This window comes from Typopeltis vanoorti, chromosome 2 (genome assembly GCF_054136105.1).
Source record: "Typopeltis vanoorti isolate ZY-2024b chromosome 2, IOZ_Tvanoo_1.0, whole genome shotgun sequence".
Lineage (NCBI taxonomy): Eukaryota > Metazoa > Arthropoda > Arachnida > Uropygi > Thelyphonidae > Typopeltis > Typopeltis vanoorti.
Window position 1 is genome coordinate 141,046,389 of NC_143550.1, and position 21,597 is coordinate 141,067,985.

Sequence of the window (21,597 nt, forward strand, 5' to 3'; positions counted from 1 at the left end):
CATCTCTGCTGTATTCTTGACATTTTAACTTCGTCTTTCTTTTCCTGTTCCTTCAGTGTAAGCAAAATGATTTTTTAACAGACGCACTACAAATAAACATTCATAGTTGAAGTTTATAAATCCATAAACCACAGCTACTTGTATTTAAATAAATTAATCTATGGACGAATATCTAACGATATTTTAATGGCTTTCAGTACTTGATGGAATACTATAAAGTGTAAAAAATCAGCAGAGAATGACATTTAATATCCTCAAAATAATATTCGAGACAGTCTTGAGACTTTGTTATAAACTTTTGCTACCGAAGAAGGGATAGAAAAATGCACCTTCATTTCTTACCTATTTGGGACTCGGCAACGAGCGTCGTGTTCCTGTCACACAGAGGAGAATACGGCAAACCCAGTTCTTGTTCCTTGTCACCCTGCGAAAATAAAACAAAATAACGTCACAACGCAATTTCGTAGCCAACGAATTCAACCGACAATGTAATAACGATTTACTAAGCGATGGTAAACGCAGGCCTTACACGGATCTTGCGGGAAAGCGAGTTTCACAGGGTGGGGTGTGTGTGGGGGGGGCATACTTCTGTCCATTGAAGTTTTCGCAATCATCAGAAGATAACTTGTTGATGATTTTGTGAATAATTAATGAATCATAAATGATTGATCAATGGGGAAATGCAGTAGTTCAAGGCGAAGGACAGATAATGATCACGTGATTGCCACGGAAAGATTTGTAATGGGGTAAAGAGTGGTTATTTATCATGCGAAGAGTGCTAGTGATGGATGCGAATCTACTAGGATGAATAAACAGATGTTTTCAAGGGCTTTCTGTCGGTCCAACTCTTACTTATAATCATTTATCACTGAATCCGGTAGACTTCCAAGTCATGTGACGCTAGCAAGATAATTAATCAATGGAAATAGAACTAAGTTTGTGTGTTCCTTCAGCTACATTAATTAAAATCGCTTTATATCAGAACAGCCAATTAATATGTGATATTAATTTACCAGTAATTATAGAAGGACGTAATTTCAGAGACGATGGGAGAAATTAGAGAGGAAATAGATCATAGGAAGAATATGCGTGTGTGCGTGCGTGCGTGCGTGCGTGTGAGAGAGAGAGAGAGAGAGAGAAAGAGACTAAGATATTACAGATTTAGGAAACTTCCCGATCTAGCAAATAATTCTGCTGCTTAACACACTGCTGTTCACTGATGGAGATTCAACAGTAGTGAGAGTAAACAGCAGAACCCTTTGAGAGGAGATTTTTTGTTATTATTTATTGTTTAAAATTAGGCTACAGGGTTATCATTTTCTACTTTCAGACTTTATCCTAAAGAATTCATTTAAAAACATAACACTACTGTGACTCATTTCCACTTCTTTTCTTTTTTGAACAACTTTGTGTAAAAAGTATTTTTTTTCTCCTATTACATCAGATTCATCCCTTGTTTATATCGCCTTTAGTGCCTTGTTTAACCAAAATGAAGAAAGTAAAAAAAAAATACCAAACTTTTCGGGATAAAAGTTGTCGAGTGATTTCTCACTACACCTTCCAAGACATTCTGTTTCTCAGAAATTTTTTTTTTGCTTTGCACATACGCTAACCTTCGAAACTATCCGGATTTCTAGTCAAGGTTAAACTTCTCTTCTTGGAACTTTACTCAGTCAAATATTGCCACTCTTCCAGTATCCCTATTAAAATAATACTCGAAAAGGTAAGTAGGCATTCATTATCTTGTAAAATGTATTGCTTGCAGTCATTCTTTTGACTTACAGATTTAAATTTATAGCATTGTCGTATATTTTTGGTTGTGTAACAGAATAAATAGTGCAGTTATTGCAATAGGTAATTTAGATATATGGTTTTCGCCTCTGTCCCAAAATAGTTTGAATTAACAAAATTGAAGCGGTTGAACAAACTGTTGTAAGGGTTCCAAAGATTAAATTTAAATAGCATCTGTGCAGCCAGTCTTAGAATATCCTACGTACGGACCGAGGAACAAAAAGAATTTTATAGATGCTTACAAGTTTTACAAAATACACCTAAAGATGTCCCCAAACACTAACGCTAATTAGATATAAAACTTTTTTTAGACTCTTCTTTCCTCAACATCTCCAGAGTACACGCTGAAAAGGCATAGATTTGAATCCCGGGACCAGCTAACTCATATTCAGCTGAAAAGCTGAATATGAGTTAACTGGTCCCGTACGAAGACAGCAATATTTTATTTCTCCTTTGAATTTCAGATTTTCTTCCTGAAAAACAGACCAGCCAATTGATGAATACATGTAACTGAGAGACAGAATACTCTTCTTATGAGTCCTTATTATTATCTACTCCGTGGTCAGTTCAAAATAATCCTACTCTCTCGTGTGTCTCTCGCTGGTTTCAATCATGTAATTAGCCAATATTTTCCTAAAAAAATGAAAACACCATCTTTGTTGTTGAGTGATTATTTTATTGCCTTCGTCTCCATTTTTTATGCACTTATAAAGAAATAAATTAACCGTTGTTATCTGCACAGCTTACAAGACACCTCTCCAAGTCGTAAGATCAATGGCACGAAATTTTATCCTTGCCGATCCAAGTGAATAATCTTACATGTCTTGGAAAAGTTCAGAGAAACTCGTGTAGCTCTTGACAGTTGAACACCTCACCATAAAAATCTTCCATTTAAGTTTGTTTAACTTAAAAATCCTTTGAGTAATGCTGAGATTCTTCTCTTCAATATTCTCTTTTCTTTTCACATACATACGCAGTTTATTAGTGACTTTCTTCTATTCATTTTAGAGTAGCGCCTCTTAAACTGTGCACCACGCACCACAACACAAATGCGTGCTCTGTTGCATTTTTGGATACTTTGTTGCGAGCGAAACAATTCCATATTTAATTAAATTTCTTTTTTACTTTAAAATATCACTCTATATTTATGAGGTTATCTTTTTTGATGTTGAGAAGTTCCGTGATTAATATTATAAGCTTGATTCAAAATGTGCTGAAAACAAACGTGCTAGAAGAGTTCTACTTTAATATTTACGTATCAGATGTACGCAACACGTAATCTTAAAAAGCATAATAGTCTAAATATGAAATGCTATTGTAAAAGAAAAAATGTTTTTTTTTTTTAGATGAGAAACTGCTACTCTTCCAAGAAAATGCACGCTACAATATCATCTCCACTCGTCCTCTTACGAGATGCTCCACGCCGTTTCAGGACCGTTGCTCTGAATGAATATACGAAACTTGAGGTGAAAGTAATTATATGAGTAGCTTAATATAATCACTGGCCATACGGATAACATTGTCTTCCTTGTGAATAAAAGTCCTGTCGCAAAGAAATTCTTTAATTTCAGCGATGAGGTCACGGTCACAAATCGCGTACGTCAAGAGAGTAGGGCGAATTAGTATGAAGGATTTTGTTAGGCAATACTCCTCACAGTCAAATGGACACGCTTGTTTCGGAGTGTCTCTAAGAGGGAGATGAATTTGATGGTGTGAGATCACGCCCCTGATTATTGGACTTTTGACGTAACAAAAGTCCCGTGTTTGATCTTTAAAGCAGGGCTTCCAGATTATGTAATCCTTATCTCACAAACACCCACTGTACTAACACTAATGCACTATAGTCTACAATCTTTTGTGGGACTCATAAAACAAAAAAGAATGATTAGCGTCGCTTTGCCATTGATTAATTCAACACATGTGGCATCAAGAAACATCACTTTATTTGTTGTTGTCAGGCTTTAAATGTTCACAGTCCAATATTTAAATAGCACGGAAGAAATGTGAGCATACCATGCTCATATTTCTGATTAGTAAGTAAATCTTCAGAAGAATATTATTTATTTACTTATTAATAGATTATACTCGTAGATCCTTTGTCAACCAGTATATGGATTCTGTTAGGTTGTTAAAGTTGTTATTTGGTATTAATTAAATAGGAACGTGATTAGTAAGCACCAATCCCAGAATATTAGGATATTTATAATTGAATTATTATCATTTTTATTTTTATAATTTGTTTTTCTCATGTATAATTTACCCAATTTCCGATTAATCTTCTTGTTTTCGGCTTTTTTAAAACAAAAGTAAGTGAAGGACAGACGTCGCTTAGATGCATTTAACACACACACACACACAAAGATCGAATATGTATGGAGGTAGTTTATCACAATAATTTGTTATTCTTTTCTACCTTGGTTACATAAATAAACAACTTTTTTTTTAGTTTTTATTTAAATTACTGCAATATTTGCAATTTATCTAGGTTATTAATTCAGTATCGTTTAAATGTTTTGGTTTACTTAGAAAACAAAGAAGAAAAATAAGGAAAAAAAAACAGAAGGAAGTCGAAAAACCACTTACTTGCTGGAAGAACTCTTCCATGAGTAGTTGAGTCCACCGGAAGTGAAGATCCCACTGTTTGCTTGGGTGACTGATGTCGCAGCAGTGAAGAACCATTGAGAGAGCTTTTGCTTTATCTATACTGTAAAGAAAAATACTGGTGAGAGTACATTTAAAATCTCCGATTGGGTTTCATATTTATACTGAATCGCTTTTAGTTTCCGACTCGGAAAAAATAAGGGCTCTTTAATTCTATAAAAACGATACATTTTTCTGATATGGAATAAACATTTCCCCCCCATAATATTCACCTAAATTCGGAATGACTTAGAAGTGTTTTCATTGACTTGATTTGTTGAAAGTGAGAAGACATGTCAGTAGCAAGGACCATTTCTATCACCAGGGCACGGAATTCCCTATATTAAAAAAATAAATAAAATAAAATAAAAATATGAAATAGTATTTCATACGTAATGGCATCCAATATTTTGTCAAGAAAGAAACGTTTTCTTTGGTTAATAATTCCAAAAGCAATCCATTGACGTATATAATATATAAAATAGAAGCAAAATAGCAACAATGAGTTACCAAACAAATGCTTTTGGATTGAGTTTGAAAACTATAACAGTTCAATGAAGCTTATTTTATTAAAAAAAACATTGTAAATTAATCAATAATTTTACAATAATTGACATTGAATGAAACAACTGCCTTTCAAATTGTAAAATATCAGAAAACGCTTTCATTATGTCTTAAAATGTCCAAAAAAAAAAAAAATAATAATAAACATTACAAGATGAAATAAATACCAAATGTTTCATTAGCATTTCTTTAAATATAAATTTAAACTTATAAATTAAATCTTTGTACTTGTAGTATCGATGAAAAAATATTTTATTCTGTGTTTATTAGTTTAGCATAACAAACGTAACACAAAGGTTTTTTTAATTGTATTTCAACCGACCGGGGGTAGTTCGCCTGCTCGGTTTTTGTTCACCATTTCCCAGCTTCGATCGCTCCACGTCCTCGGCTGACCTCCTCTTCGTGGCTGGTTAGAAGCATCTACAAATTAGATACACGGCAATGAATATGTTTAAAGAGAGAGGTAAAGAAAAGTGGTTTGATATCTGCAGAAAGTGCTCTTAAAAATCCACTCAAAAACATCATTCATAAAAGGGCAAAAATTCATTCCTTCAGCCATCGTTTAAGTCGTGGGAAAAATGCGAAGCAAGTTCCACATGCCGCATAATGATAGTTTAGAAGAATGTCATTTGGGACCCTCAGAAAACTTAGATCTGTTTAGGGAAAACTTTTTGTCAGCCTGGTGGGCCGAGTGGTGGTATCGCCTTTTCTCTCTAACCAACAGGCTGTAAGTTCGAATTATACTACGGATGTTTATTAATGTACAGGGGTAGTCAAAGTACAAGGCCTTATGGAGCGCCACCCACCGATCCAAATACTGCGACGATACATTGCAAGAATACATTGTGCGTCATGAGGAAATGACATCTGAGAAAAAAACAAAGAAACGTAGTTCCAAAATTTAACATCAGGGGCGCTGTGTGATGTAGCGAATGTAGGCGTATTAATTTTTCTGTGCGTATAAGGAGAAAAGCGACACAAGTATAAATAAAAGTTTTATTCACTTCCATTATGCATTCACGGGCTGTTTCAATGCACTGCCCTTCCCCGTATGCCACAAACTGCATCCTTTAGACAGTGTGTTCAACGGCAGAACACAGCTGGTTGGGACTGATGTTGCGCATATGCTATGTTATGCTGTTTTTCAGCGCTGGCAAGTTATCAGAATGATCCCGATAAACCCTCTCTTTGAGAAATCTCCAGAGCCAGAGATCACAGGGGTTAGATCAAGTGAATGGGACAGCCATGCAATGGAAAACACATGATTGATCGCTCTACCTTCCATGAAATGTACTCGAAGAAACTACTGTACAGATTGAGTGGAGGGAGCTGTATCCTGCATGAAATTGATTGAATCTATGCACAAGTGCTGCTGTAACTGTGGCACAACAAATGTACCAGACAGTAACTTTGGGTGAATGCAAAGGGATTTGTCGGATTGCATGTGGGTTTTGCATAGCTCACAACCAGAAATTGTGGGGATTCACAGTTCAGGCGAAAGTAAGCCTCATCTCCCTACAAAATCTAATTCAACTCGAGGAAGAAATGTTAAAGCGAATTTCAATCGACTTTCAAAGTCCTGCGGGCGCAACTCCTGTGTCAGGGTTATCTTGGATGTGTAGAAATGCAGAATCTTATATAGAATTTTTCCAGACAGTCGTGTACGGCACATCCATCTGATACAGCATGTGCACTGCGGGAACCCAGGCAGTTATCCATTGTCTGCTCCACAACGGCAGAAGCAACTTCATTTACTTGTTTTGAACTGATTGGTTTGCGATCTCTGCCAGGTCTAACTCCCGACGACCCCGTTTCTTCAAAATGATTAATTATTCGTCGCAGAGCACATGGAGATAGTGGACCTCGTCGACATTTGTTCAGGCAACTAAATTCGTGGAGTGTAGCAACAGTATTGCAATTGTTTAGATAGTGAAGCTTCACGAGCAAAGCAAGTTGGGGAAAGATTAGTGTCATCACTGTGGACGGTATTAACAACCAAAATGAAGGGAAAAATCCCGTGTGCATCTTTTGAAACCCTTCTGCACCTGTCGAGTTGCATGATATGCAAATTGCATGCATTTGGTGTTTACAACATCCCTGGTGGTGAATTTTGGAACTACTTTTTTTTTTTTTTTCCTTAGGCATCGCTTCCGCATGACGCACAATATATTCCTGAAAAGTTTTGCAGCCTTGGATTACTGGATGGTGCTCCACAAGGCCTTAAACAGGGATATTTTAATTTTCATCACTCTACATTTGGGTGGAAGATGAATTAAATTGAAATCTAACCGGAGAAAAGTGAACTTATAAATAACGTTAAAACAGTTTCCCGTGGTTTCGGAGGAACAAATCTCCCATTGGAAGCCTCTGACGAATTTGTCATACGGAGGTGGAAGAGTAACCCCCCTCCCAAAAAAAACCGAGGATTTTCTATTCCACAAAACAAGCAAACAAACGGACCATAAGAACACACTTAATAAACATCAAAAAAACATTGGACGGAGACATACCAGCCTTAGTTGCTTTGTCAATAATTCCAACTATACCAAACCGAGCTGACTTCACTAGATTTCGATATGAAGTACTCCTGGCATCGTGAATATGAACCATTTTTACCATTCAAAGCTCGCAGTGAACAGCACTACAGTGCTGTTATCCTACTTTGTATGCAGGGAAGACTCCCCCCCCCCACATATATATATATGTGTGTGTGGGATTTTATTTTATATTAAAATTTTATTAATAATGGATTATTTATTCTTTTCATCCCCCCCCCCCCCCCAATGGGATTAGGCCTTGGGGAAGGAGTACCGAACATAAAAATATACATGTGGAAGACATGTTAAAGAGAATAATACTCTAGGAGGAGTATAATTCTGATAATTAGAATACCAAAATAGTTCTAATTTTAGCTATTATTACGTGACACCTCCAGGGAGTCCAAAGGCTCATCGAGAGAGGGCGCCTACTCTACAGCTCTAACTCCACCGACTACAACATCGCAATCTACCGCTAACCCCTAGTATTTCCACAAACAATTACACACATTCAGCCCACTGCCGGGATTCGAACCCGCGGTCTTTTGGCTGGAGAGCGGATACGCTAACCACTCGACCAACCAAGCCAGCCTCCTGTTCTTTTAACTTCTAATCATTCATCAACCGTGTGAAGAATAGTATGAAATCATTTTCTTTAACCCACCGCAAAAAAAAAAAAAAAAAGTGCTATTCACTAGTCAGTAAGTTACGGTAAAGTAATTTATTTTAACTGTACGAAGTTTTCCTTGATATTGCTAAACAGCTTAAGGAGTGTCATTTAAAAGTTAATTATATTTATAATCTTTATTATAAATTGTATATATATAATTTATAAATCTTGGTAGATCGCGTAGGCTTTTAAGGACTCTAAGTACCACGGATAATTATAATTATTATTATTGTATTTAAACAGAGTTTATGTGCACTTTAAACTTCTAAATGAGGGGTTTGTGTTTTAAAGCATTATAACTAATTGGTCTTTGGGCAATCCCTTATACGCAAAATTATGGAATTGTCCCAACAGTCTTCCTACATGTTCGTGTAGAATAAGAAATAAGAAATCTGTGATCACCATTAATAACGATCAAAAACATAAAGAATATTTGAAAATTAAAAAAAAAAAGTAAGGAAAAAAATATTTTTTTCTTTGGCAGGCTGTGGCTTGAAGCACTTTCATTTACAGAATTTTTATCGTCTATGTTGTTTATCAATTACTGATCGACTATGCCATTTTTAATTTGAAAATGCATTTAAAAATTTCCTTCCAAATTTAGTTTCTGGTTTTTAATAAATAAAGCAGGCATCAAAAAAGTTGCTTAAAGATGCCTTAGCTGACGATATCTTCGTTTGTAGACGAAGATTCAATGTCGTTACTATTTATATTTAACTTTCCCGGGCCCCTTTTTATTATTAAGCAGACGTTTCAGGTCTGATGGTCCACAGGTTAAGAAACTGCGGGGAAGGATTTTTTTTAACTTAAGGGATGCGTTGTCGCTGAGGGAGGGTAAGGAAAAAAAGTTGTGCGGGATTTGCGGTCTCTGTGATCATTTCCTCCCTGCGGTGATATTTTAAAGTGAGCATATTCTTCAAATATTTTTTTTCCTATTTTTTAGGGACTACAATGATCAATAGAAAATAACAGAAGTAAATAGTTTTGATGCATGTTCTCTACCTCAATCTATCCATTTATACGAAAGGCGTTGTATCATCACTCACCTCATCTACTACTGTTTATATTATTATTTTTTTAAATCTTCAGTACTAACTGATCGATTTTTTTTTCTTTTGAGGAAATTTTTCTCCAGCTGTTTCGTTTCTCCATCAGAACAAAAACTCTTCCCCAAACGCATTATTTATAGCGCTGCCTTTACTTTAGTACCCAATAGGGATTTGATAATTCGTAGAATTCGTACCGATGTTACCTTCGTGGATCTGGTGGAAAACGGAAATAATAACGATACTAACACAACAACAACAAACATCGGTACGCATAGCAAATACAGCTCTAGGAAGGAAATAGACTGAAATATTGCATTCTTCATGCAACAACAGTTCATTATTAAATTAAATATATTGGCAGATGATTTTCATCACCCACTATGCCGCCTCTTTTTTTTTTTTTTTCAGATGATCTAACTCTTACTCGTCCGCAGTAGTAGCGACCCATGACTTCCGCCGCTTTGTGGGCGGGGATGTCAATAAAAATGAAATTCGGATCATGTCATAAATTATAGTGAAATGCAGAGGGAGGTGCTTTATCATGTGACCTTCATTCCCCCCCCCCCTCTCTCTCTTGGAAGACAACAACATTATGTTTGTCTATGTATTTTACGTATTCTCTGGCCGGTTTGTCTGTTTTATGAGCAGGGATGCTTCCCTCTCTATGAGACAGCCCACCTCATTCATTTTTTGTTTAAAACCACTTTTTAGATGCTCCTCGCATGAGAGAAAATAACGTTGCAGTGAATGTTCGTCGTCGCGAAAAAAAAGAAAGAAAGAAATTAAAAGAAAGTATTACATGATGCCTTTAATGCTTAACTTTGGTTAGTTGGAGATTATAATTATGTACCACCAATGAGACGTGATGCATGACATCACATCTGTCTCCAAACAAACAAAGATATTTTAAAATAAATCAACATTAACAGCTTTTGACACAGCATTCCATGATACTTTATTTAAAAAAAAACTGGATACTATGGGAATTATTGGCTGTGCTCATAACTGGTTTAAAAGTTATTTAACGTCTAGATCACAAGCAGTAAAAAATATAAAAAGCTATAGCAATTTCATACAGCTAAATTGAGTTGCTCCCCGAACTGGACAAGTATTATTTATAATTTACATCAGTGGTGGCTCGTACAAAAGCACTGCGACACTGCAGCACCCCCAAGGAAAAAATGAAAAAATTAAATTTTGTCTGTGTTTATAAATAATAACAATGCTTACAGCATTATATAAATGCAACACAACGTGTTAAAGGTTACAGCTTATGTTTTGATATTGATTGAATAGTTAATAATTGGAATTGTGAGCTTAACGCTTTAGATTACGAAACAAATGCACTGCGATCTAATCAAATGACACGCAAACATGATACACTGCCGCTTGGGCAGTGTATCATGCTTGCGCGCGTTATTTCTGTGAGATATGAAACGTTTATTATTGGTGCGTGTTCGTGGTGAACTATTTTTTGTCAATCTTATTTTTTTTTGTTAAAATAACATGAAATTATTTATTTATTATAGATACAAGGCTGAATTATGACGAGTGTCACTGTTTAAAATATGAAAAGAATTATATTTTCTCAATTATCGTTACACGAAACAAATGCACTGCGATCTAACGGCAATATTCGTTTGCGCTTGTCATTGCTATTGATACGAAACTTTTATTATTGGTGTTTGTTCGTGGTGGGGATGAAATATTTTTAATAAAGAAATTTTTAATATGTAAATTTATTTATTAATAAATTCGTTACTGATTAAGAAAAAAAGTTTTCTTGTAAATCACCGGCCGCCACTGGTTTACATATAACGACTTCTGTGACTTACAGTTATAAAGTCCTTTGCAGATGATATTCACTGCAAATTCTGTAAGTGTAATGCACAATGTGGTCAACACAGATTTGAAAATAGTGACAAATTGGTTTTATGCGAATAAACTTACTCTCAACGCTGAAAAAACAAAATTTATAATTTTTAAACTCAGAAATACACATGTAATCAAAACCAATTTTTTTCATCCGTATATTTCTACATAATTTGAATTGTAAAAGTAATCTAAAGTGTAACTGCGTCCAGATAGAAAACGTGAATACTTAGGATTAAAAATCGACAGCAACTTAAGCTGAAAATCACATGTTACAGACTTATGCAACAAAGTGAGATTTTTGCTATCTCCAGTCTTCTATTTTAAAAAGATTCTTAACTCTGACAATGTTAAGGACATTATATTTCGCCTGGATACAGACTGTTATACAGACAGCACGGTACATGGGGAGGAACATATCACACCACACTAACACCAAATCTCTTTACAAAATAAATTAATAAGCATTTAAACCAACATTAAATATAGAGACATTACAGTGAACGCCAAATATACCCTATTAAACATCTTACCACTTAGATAATTATATATTTACAGGATACTACTCTTCCTAAAGTCTGATAATTCAGTACGTAAGCATTAGAAAAAATACTTCTGCAGAAAACCGGGCTTAAATTCCAAAAGCACAAAAAGAAATAATACATAAACACTATGTCTATTAATACGAAACGAGACCAACATGAACACATACAGAAAGCTGATTAGAGAATAAATACTTAAATTTTTATAAGCATATTGAAAATTTCTTTAGAATAAGAGTATAAAATGAGAAATGAACAAATGCAAAATAATCAATTAATTAGTGTTTTTATTTCGTGCGTACATATGTTTATATATCTTTTCTCCCATATATATTATTCTTGCCAATATTTTTGTGCACTGCGCTATTAATTATGCGTTGTTCATTGATTTCTGTAATTCCTTATATTTTATATCCCGGATGAGCTTATGTTCTTAGATTATATGCACATCTGTCATTGTTAAATTGGTATTTCTATTAAGTATTGTATTAAATAAGTTTTTGGTTACTATGGGGACAGTGCAATCAACAAGTACCGGTATGTTTTAGTTGCCATGGTAATAAAGGCAGAAATCCAGAAGAGGCGCAACAGTTTATATATATATTTTTTTCTTGTTTCTTGTCCTGCCATAGTAACGAACGAAATCAAAAAAGGCAACAACAATCGATGTTTTTTCCAGACAGATAAATACTGCATATATGATCATATACAGAAGTAGTGATTATCAAAGACAAGTTTAAAATAATTCTTGCTAAAAATAACATTACCGATACTCTTCCTTGCTGAGGTTTGCTATGATGTTGTAGTCTTCGTCTCTCATTAAGCGAAAAGCTGCACTTGTATGGTAGTTCTCCAAAACAGCTCTATCGTTGTATAACAGAGCTGTTTCCGAACTGAAATAACATTTTTGAAATAACATATTAAAAAACATCAAATATGTTTATTTTTTTTAAATTAAAACATAGGAAAGGGGAAAAAAATGACCAAATTTGCATTAAGCATTGCTGTAATTAATGCATTCTGAATACATAATTATTTTTAATCAGTGCTGTTAACATCCGATAGATGGCAGCACAAATCTGATACAGTTGAATTTATATTAAATATAGTATACTAACAGCAATTAAATAAATTTTCAAATCGTCAGATTACAGGACAGAACACATAAGTGAAAAGCAAGGTAATTTTACTTACCCAGACATAACGTGAAAGTTGTTAGTAGTACCAGTGTGTTCATAATCGTGTATGACTGCTGCAATAATTGTGGCCAGTATTTCTAAGTCGGTCAACCAGTTCTGAAAAAGGAAGTCAATTATTGTCACCAGTTTGTTGTGGTGTTATTAAAAATTATATAGCTTCAGAGTGATGTTACAAGAATTAGATGAATGAGTCCATTAACCGCATTAACATTAAGCGTGTGTTTCCGCTTGCGACTATTATTCTCACTTTCCGTTTCTCTCTCTCTCTCTCTTTTCTCTGATTATTTTCGCCATCCGTTTTCCAAGTGCAGTATGGCATATTAAACACACAGACCGTTCCTTATTTTAATCATTATTTTAATATGCGTGCGCCTGGTAATATTTTAGCAAATTTCCTTTATATCACATGTCTAAGTGCAAATTTTTTTTTCCCTATTCCTAGATACAGAGATCAATTAACAATCCAAATCCTTCCCACTACAATTCGAAATTCTATTACAATTTCCTTTTATGTGCTGTTGCTATGGTTACCGATGAAACGGATCATTTATTTGGGCTAATGATTCCGATTAATGTTCCAAGCTAAGAAGGAAAAAGACCGTTTTTGCGTTTTTCTCTTTTTTGGTGGGAAGTAAAAATTAAAAAGTAATTAATTATTGTGTTGAAGCTGAGATTTTTAAAAGCTCACAATGATGAATAAATAGTTGCAGATGAGTTTAAAATTAATTTGCTCGGAAGCAAACAAATTAGTTTCTTTCTCTGATTACGTTAGAGGAATAGCATTTTTGCTCCTGTTATTTGTCAGAGAATTAAGGGACACACGCACACACACACACACATTGATGGATCAAACAGGATTAAACAAACGCCACCTACTTATTTTTAATGGTGTATTTTTTCTCGGTAATAACTGTGGTTTATTTCTTCACCTCCTTTTGTTTATTGTAACGTAAATTAGATAATTTAATTGCATGAAGGTAAAAATAAAAAAAAATGAAAAATAGAGATAATTAATAATATGTCGATAAATACTTAACCAGATAAAAAAATAAGCTAACATCAACGTAACATCGTATAAGGCTAACATAAAGTAATTATAATATTTTAAAAATCTGCTGAAACATCGAATACTAATAAGCCAAAATAACTGTATAATAAATTAATAAATGAATAGTTTATTTATATATAAATGAGGAGCACGAAAATTTTCCAGACCTTTTTCTGAAGGGCGATTGAATCGATTTTATTTGCCATGGCATATGAAAGCTATAATTGCTTATATGCCACAAAAATGTCTAAGGTTATATATGAAATCTTCGCAAGTTGTCGGATATCCCCATTAGCTACGGCCTCTTACCCGGAAAGAGAGAGAGAGACAGACCTTTTAAGAGGGATGAGTTTCGGCTAAAGTCGACATCGATGATGTAATAGTATACGATGTGCCACATGATTAATAAACAAAAAACTTGATTTTTTTGTTTATTTTTATTATATATTATATATTAATTAATGATACGCTGGGAAGAAGATAACATCCACACCTAATAAAACATAGTACCCACAATAACCCCAAACATAGTATCACCCCCCCCCCAAAAAAACACCAAATATTAATTACATTTCAATACCACACTCTTCAGAACAATACGCTTCAGAAAAGCTTATTCTAGCTTCAAAGAAGTCAGTGGGATTACTGCTTCAACAATTCCCTGTGTTCTTATCTATTATTATTAAATTGTTTTTCGATAGTTTGAAACGTTAAATACGTGTAATTTATTAAACAATTCTTGTAAATGCACAATTTCCAATACAAATCTTAAAATGCGTCTTCATTATCATTGCAAATGCTCTTGCACCTCTCTTCATGCTGTCTTGCAACTCATATATCTTAATGTGTGTTCGAAGACCAATAAAGATTACTATTACTATTATGGAAAAAGAAAACATTCAATTCGTCTCTGTGTAGGGATTTTCCTTAGCAGAGACATGATAAACCATTGTACGAAGTTGGAAACTTAAGACACTGGAACGTTCGTGCTCATAAAATGCAAGCACTTTTCCGGTTCCCTTCTTTCTGTCAGAAACCAAACAGTATCCAACAGTTGATGACGTATGATATGGTTTAATTTCGCAATGAGTTATATATAACCGGTGATCATACAAAAAAAGTTATATTAAGGGATATTACACTACTGAACTTCTTAAACCCTGCCCCATATTAGCTCAAAAAAAATCAGCGCTGCGATAATAAAATGATTGATATTTTCCTTGGAATATCGCGTGCATATCTAACTGTGAACTTTTCATACGAGTGTGATAAGCATTTACATATTTAACAGAATTTCCTCCGCTGGTATTGCTTCGTAACTTGAATATTGCAGTGGGCCTAATGAGTGGGCGAGTGCAGTGTAAATAATAAAAAAAAAATAATATCGGTTACTTAGTTTTACAGTAATTGCACTACTAATGTTTTTTACGGAGAAATACGGTAACGATGTGTTTCTTAAATGTATGAAATTAGTTCTGAGAACAACAGACTTTTAACTTAGAAACTGATTTTAAACTAAACTCATTATGATACAGCGTAGTAAAAATATGCAGAAAATTGAAAAAAAAAAAAAGATAACGATATATCAATTAACAAAGAGACATTTTATTTAAATAAAATTTTACATCAAAATTTCATCCATATAAAATGTAAATATTCTCACATTTGTGTACGTTACTCTTCAGCTAGTATGAAATTCAAAAATTCAACGAATCAGAAAACTTCATGAAACGTAATATAAAGATATAATAAATTTATTATTATCATTATGATAACGCTCATTGCGGATATACTGGTCTGTTCCGGTCTCATTATCCATCTACTATCCTCTTTTTAGGTCTACTCTGCCTTCTTTTTCCAATTGGTTTATGTTTTATTAATTGAATAAATAAATAAATTTAATAACGTTATCGAATGGATAAAACTTGTCATTTTTATCCGTGGCGAAATTTTCGGCTTATTATCTGAGCAATCTTCTGTACAATACAACTTGTATCAAATAATAAAAAAAAAAAGATTAACAGAACGGAATAGATTTATAAAGCGTATGATGCGATTCTCGTGACATCAAGTCACGTGCCCTGTCATATTTTATGTCGTTCTAGTTTAATAGTTTATAAATAATTAATTATTGAATTAAAAATAACATTGGTTTTAATTATTTACTATGATCGCTTCCCGAAACTGGACCAGTCTTCCTCGTTTATTTTTTGTCAAAATAATAATAATAATAAAAGTATCAGCAGGTTCATTTTTGCTGCTTCATAACTACGAGATTAATTCAGTTCAATAAAACATATCTTCCACAAAAGACCGAATGCAAAGATTTTTTACAAAGAAGACAACTATGGGGCACCCAATTTAAATAGGAATGATCGCCCTGGGCGTCCCTAATTTTGGGAAGTGATTCTGTTAAACATCTCTGCTTATTTTTAACACACACATTATTATTATTATTATTATTATTATTATTATTATTATTATTATTATTATTATTACGTGATACTTCCAAGGAGTCCTTGGACTCGATCGTGGGAGTACACACACTACTCCACTATACAACAACTCACCATCTCCTCTATTTAATCCTCCTCCTAATGCATACTACGACACTACTACCATCAACACACAACGACAATTTACTTTCCCCCCCCCCCATCAATAGTATTTACTTCAGCATAATTTATGATTTATTACAACCGTCATAGCACAGAATATTGCCTCAATACTAGAACGAACAGGTGCGTAATTATTTAAATATCACAAACGTATTTAGCACATAACAACTAACTAACACTGATATAATTCATTTGATCACTTCTGCCAAATAAGTAATGAGATAGAACTTGAATACTTGTTGCATTGTTTTCCGTTTTCTTTATCTTACATAATTTAATTTTAAAAAAAGTAAAATTAATTGTTAAAAAAGTAAAAAGTATATTTTTTTTGTGGAAAAATTCTAATTTTCTGATAACGTTTCAAATTATACACCCAAACTTACCGCAAGTCCTGCTTGACACATAATATAATGGACGGTTTGGGTGACGTCAGCGGCATGAAGGTTGTTGTGGTATGGATTTTTATACCTTCCATAACCAGTTTCTATTTGAGTTAGAAAATTTTCCAGTGTTGAGGATGGGATCTGTCAAAAAATAAGCACATGTTCGTAATTTTGCACAAGAAAGAAAGTAGAAATGTCTAATTGCATTTGGCAGTGTAATTTGTTAACTTTTAATTAGAAAACTGTGCTCATAACATATCTGTTTTAATAAACTGAGTTGGGTTTATTAAGCAGATGTGTTTAAATAAACCCAGATAGAAAGCCATATTGATGCACTTTATGCAAGCGGGTAAAATAGTAATTTACATTTGAATGTTGAAAAATATTTTTTTTTTTGTTAATAAATGAAACGATAAAATTACAATATTACTAAAGCAAATATATATATATATATATATATATATATATATATATATATATATATATTTATGTTGCAATTCCTGGAGTAAAGCAGCTCAGGATTTTACGAATGAAGTATCGGTGACTTTTATTAATTCCGATGCAGATTGTCTCAGAGCAGAAACAAATGAAGATAGCGGAAAACATTTTGAGTACGAGATTAGAATGAGCTGAACAGAGGATGATGTTCTTGATTTCCCTAAAACTGCTCATCCTGTTCTTTTTCGTCTCAATTTTTCTGAATTATTTGTACGAGCTATATCGAATAATTATTATACAGCGTTCCAGCGTAGTCTGGTTAAATTCTTAAAGTTGAAAAGTAAACGATTTCTGAAACTACATAAGAAGATAAATTTTGGCAATCTCGAATAGAACGTGATTTTACGTGATACGTTTCAAGATGTTCAGTCCTACGTCAGCATTTCCGGATAATGTAGTAATGAGCCCATCTACTGTATACGAATGTACGATAGATTTACAAATTATCATGGATAGGATTCACATAACAAAAGATTATTACTCCTTACATCCAGAAAATGTAGTTGGAGAGAGAATACAATAACCACTCGGCCAACCAGGCGTCGTGTGGTTTGCCAAATAGTTGGTGTATCCGCACTCTAATCAACAGGCTGCGAGTTCGAATCCCGCATTGGGCATAGATGTTTGTGATTACCTTTAGGTGAGAGAATGTAATTTCCCATGCCAGAAAACCGCTCCACTTAATGACTTGAAAATGTTCCACCCTGCTGCAGAAGGGTTTTCGGACTATGCAAGAAAAAAAAAAAAAATAGAAAAAAATCTGTCGCCCACACATGGTACGGATGTGCTATACGTTTACGAACCTTTGGTAGATGGAAACCACATACAAAAATCATTATTTTTACTTTTTTCTTCACCATTGTAATCTTATTCCTTTTGTGATATTTCGAAGCTATCTTATTAGCTTCCAAAACGTTTTATCCCTTCATTTTATTATTTCTATATTCTTTACATAACTTTCCCATGAGCGCTGTTTAGCTACATTTAGCCAAACTTACGTTTAACTTAATTTTCTCTCTTTGTTAATTTAACTTTCTTACATTTTTCTCCGTATTCTGTAAAGTGCACATGCTCAGTTACTCTTCAGGGACTTTTTATATGACCCCCCCCCCCCCTTTCTATGGACTATTTCTTTAACTCCTATTGTCCAGCATAGAGTTTTAATTTTTCTATCTATGCAATACATCGCTTTTTTTTTACAATATCAAATCCATAGACGAAAATTTTAAAACATAGAGTATCAGTGTCCTATGTGGGCACAGCTGAAAGATTATAATTTTTGAGAAATATGAAGGAAGCTGATCTGGAGAACAGCGTAGATAGACTGAAAGAGGAAGAAAAGTTGGTTGGGTTTTCAGCAGGACAGAACTGAATGGCTAACATTCGCTAGCGGGAGGGGGAGGGGAGTATCGGAAACCGAAGAAAACATACTGAATGTTGTTAGATTCTTGGAAGAAAGTGCAGGAATGTTTTTCCTGACTGAATCAGTAAACGTTTTCTTCAGATTTTGTCAATCAGTCTCTAAGGGTTTTGTTTCTTAACTCTTTCCCCAGTAATATTTGTATATTTGAGTCGACAGTTCACATTTGAGAGTTGCTCTGCATTGATTGCTTTTCCAAACTTGAGTACACTTTTCTTTTCACTTCGATTATTATTTTTATTCTGATCAAAAGTAGACGAAGTGATCGTTTCCTACTTCTAATCCTCTGTATATTTGTGTCCTGAACTTTGAAAATATCATCGTCAAAATAACATAATTAAGACGTATTTTTATTAGTAAGATGTTATCTCCATGTGAATTTGTGCACATCTTTTTGTTGGTAAACTCTTGTCTTGTATGAACGAAAATCTAGCAGATATTTATTAACCTTGCTCTTTTCTTCAAAATTTCCCCAAATATTTCTAATATGTGTGGGTTTCAAATTCCTACTCGGTTCTCAAGGTGCATATATATATAATGTGAATTCAATCCTCCCAAAAAGAATTTACAGGAACTGCATCTTTTTAAGAATAAAGAAAACATTATTTGTAAAATGAATTTGTAAAAATAGGACACGTAATAAGCACTTCGCACGAGAATTAAGCCGAAATTTTACAAGAATGTGAACAAGACGATAGACTGGGATATGTGAGAACTTGCAGAGTGTAAACCACTTATCTACGTGTTACCAACCTTAGTATATCTGATATCTTAAATTGACCCACCTTCTTTGAACTTCCTCTTTCTTCATCCATGAGAGGATATCCGTTTTTTTTAGTTTCTTATAAGCCTTATTTGATAGGAAGGGAAGAATGCGACATAGTAATGCAGCATCATAATTTGTTTTGGTATTTGTACCTTCCTTCAAAATCGATGTCCCAGTCTGCCAATGTAGAGGTAATTCATTTAACGTACGTGATAAGCTCATTGAAAGATTATTGTTGTTATTGAAAAGCCTGAACCTGGCAGAGCCGCTTCTTTACTTCCTCTGATCCAAGTCAAGCCATGGTCTATAGAAACAAGACTGGAGCTCGTTTAAAGCTATGGGATTAAACAGATGGATGTCCATTAAGTAGATTATTTTGTATTGGTGCAATCGACTCAAATCCCGAGAAGAGGTTCACTATATCCATTGCACTTAACAACAACAACAATAATCTGTGGTACTTACAGGTCCTTAAGGCCCACGCCCCTCCAGACTTGCTTTCGTAACCAACATTTCAAAATAAGATAGTTAGTCTTATGCTTACGTATATGTTTTTGTGTAAATGAAGCATGTTCTCTTACGATTTGCAAGGTGAAAAATCCAGATTTTTCGGAAAAAAACATTCCCCCACTTGCGAGACCGACTAACTCCCCTTTCATTGAAAATCCATGATATAGATTCTTCGCTTTCTAGACTGGATTTGAACCCCCTTCTTTCCAAACAAAGGGCTTCACCCAAACCGACAGAATTACGAAAGCCGTATCATTGATCTTAGAATGGTAAAACTGTATTACTCATGGACCCAGTAGAAATTATTACTTTGATTACCTACTTCTACAAAATACGGCATTCTGTCTATTTAGGTAAAGTTAATGACTGAAAAATCGTATTAAAACGGTCTTGACAAATAGATGTTGGCTGAAGGTTAAGACTTTTTAAAGTCTATTGGTAATCTATCTTGGTGTTTTATATGAATTGACAGAATTTAATTATTGTAGGGTATTTTTATACTCTAAGAGTGGTTATGAGATTCATCAGACTAAGAACAGGAAGAAACATAAAACAAATAAAATGAGATGGTAAAAGAGGAGATTTGCACTGGGATTCTAAGCACCTCAGCCAACAGCTGCTAAATGCACTGTTTTGGTGGGCAACGTAGAAAGAGGAGCCTGACCGTTTCAATTCCGTGACAAACGTCGCACGATCTTGGGAATATGGCGATTTCGCTAGTTTCACCGGGAGTCTGTCGTAGGCGATCTTCCAAGCCATGTGTCGGTGATATTATTATTATTATTATTATTATTACGTGACACCTCCAGGGAGTCCAAAGACTCATCGAGGGAGGGCACCTCCTCTACAACTCTCCGTCTCCACCACTCCTCCAACCGCAACTACCTTCATCATCTACACCAACGCCATCTACCGCCGACCACCACCACCACCACCACCACCAATATTTTCACATACAATCACAAACCTCCATGTCCACGGCGGGATTCGAGCCCGCAGCCTTTTGGCTGCAGAGCGGATACGCTAAGCCAACGAGGCCGGCAATATGGTCGTCCTCCAACTGTTTTTAATGCTCGTAAAGGAGCACCTCTTCATTCCAGTCAGATCTGGCATCGTGAAACCAAAGAAATGAAATAGTTTCCAGTACAGTTAGGGGGTTAGCCGAAGCACCCAAACTCTATCTGATAAAAGTCTTTTTAGCATGTTACATGTAAAATAGTACTACTCCGACACCATCTCCGCACATCGACCAGTGTGTCCAGTGTTCCCGAAAACAGGGTGGGTAAAATCCAAGAAAATATTTAATTAGAATACCGGAAACGTGATTTGATGCCAGTGCTTTCCGTATGGTTAGAACCATGTTAGTAATGTATGAATGTTTTAATATGAGAAGGGCAAACCCCTACTTGTGTGGGCGAGAAATGGAGAAAAGCCCTGCATCTACTGCTTGTTTCCTGTGGCACCAAAAGAAATTGATCGACTTCAAGTAA

General features: G+C 34.5%; 1 protein-coding gene across 1 annotated transcript in view; it reads right to left on the reverse strand.

The window, feature by feature from the left end:
• LOC150109476 (dual specificity calcium/calmodulin-dependent 3',5'-cyclic nucleotide phosphodiesterase 1A-like) overlaps positions 1–21,597 on the reverse strand; it is a 279,797-nt gene that overhangs the window by 6,031 nt on the left and 252,169 nt on the right. Inside the window, exons 9-14 of the mRNA XM_090408516.1 lie at positions 16,914–17,054; positions 12,860–12,960; positions 12,433–12,558; positions 4,665–4,769; positions 4,375–4,495; positions 343–424 (exon numbers count right to left, since the gene is read on the reverse strand). Of these exons, the coding sequence (XP_090264642.1) occupies positions 343–424; positions 4,375–4,495; positions 4,665–4,769; positions 12,433–12,558; positions 12,860–12,960; positions 16,914–17,054 (676 nt within the window). The remainder of the gene's footprint in view (positions 1–342; positions 425–4,374; positions 4,496–4,664; positions 4,770–12,432; positions 12,559–12,859; positions 12,961–16,913; positions 17,055–21,597) is intronic.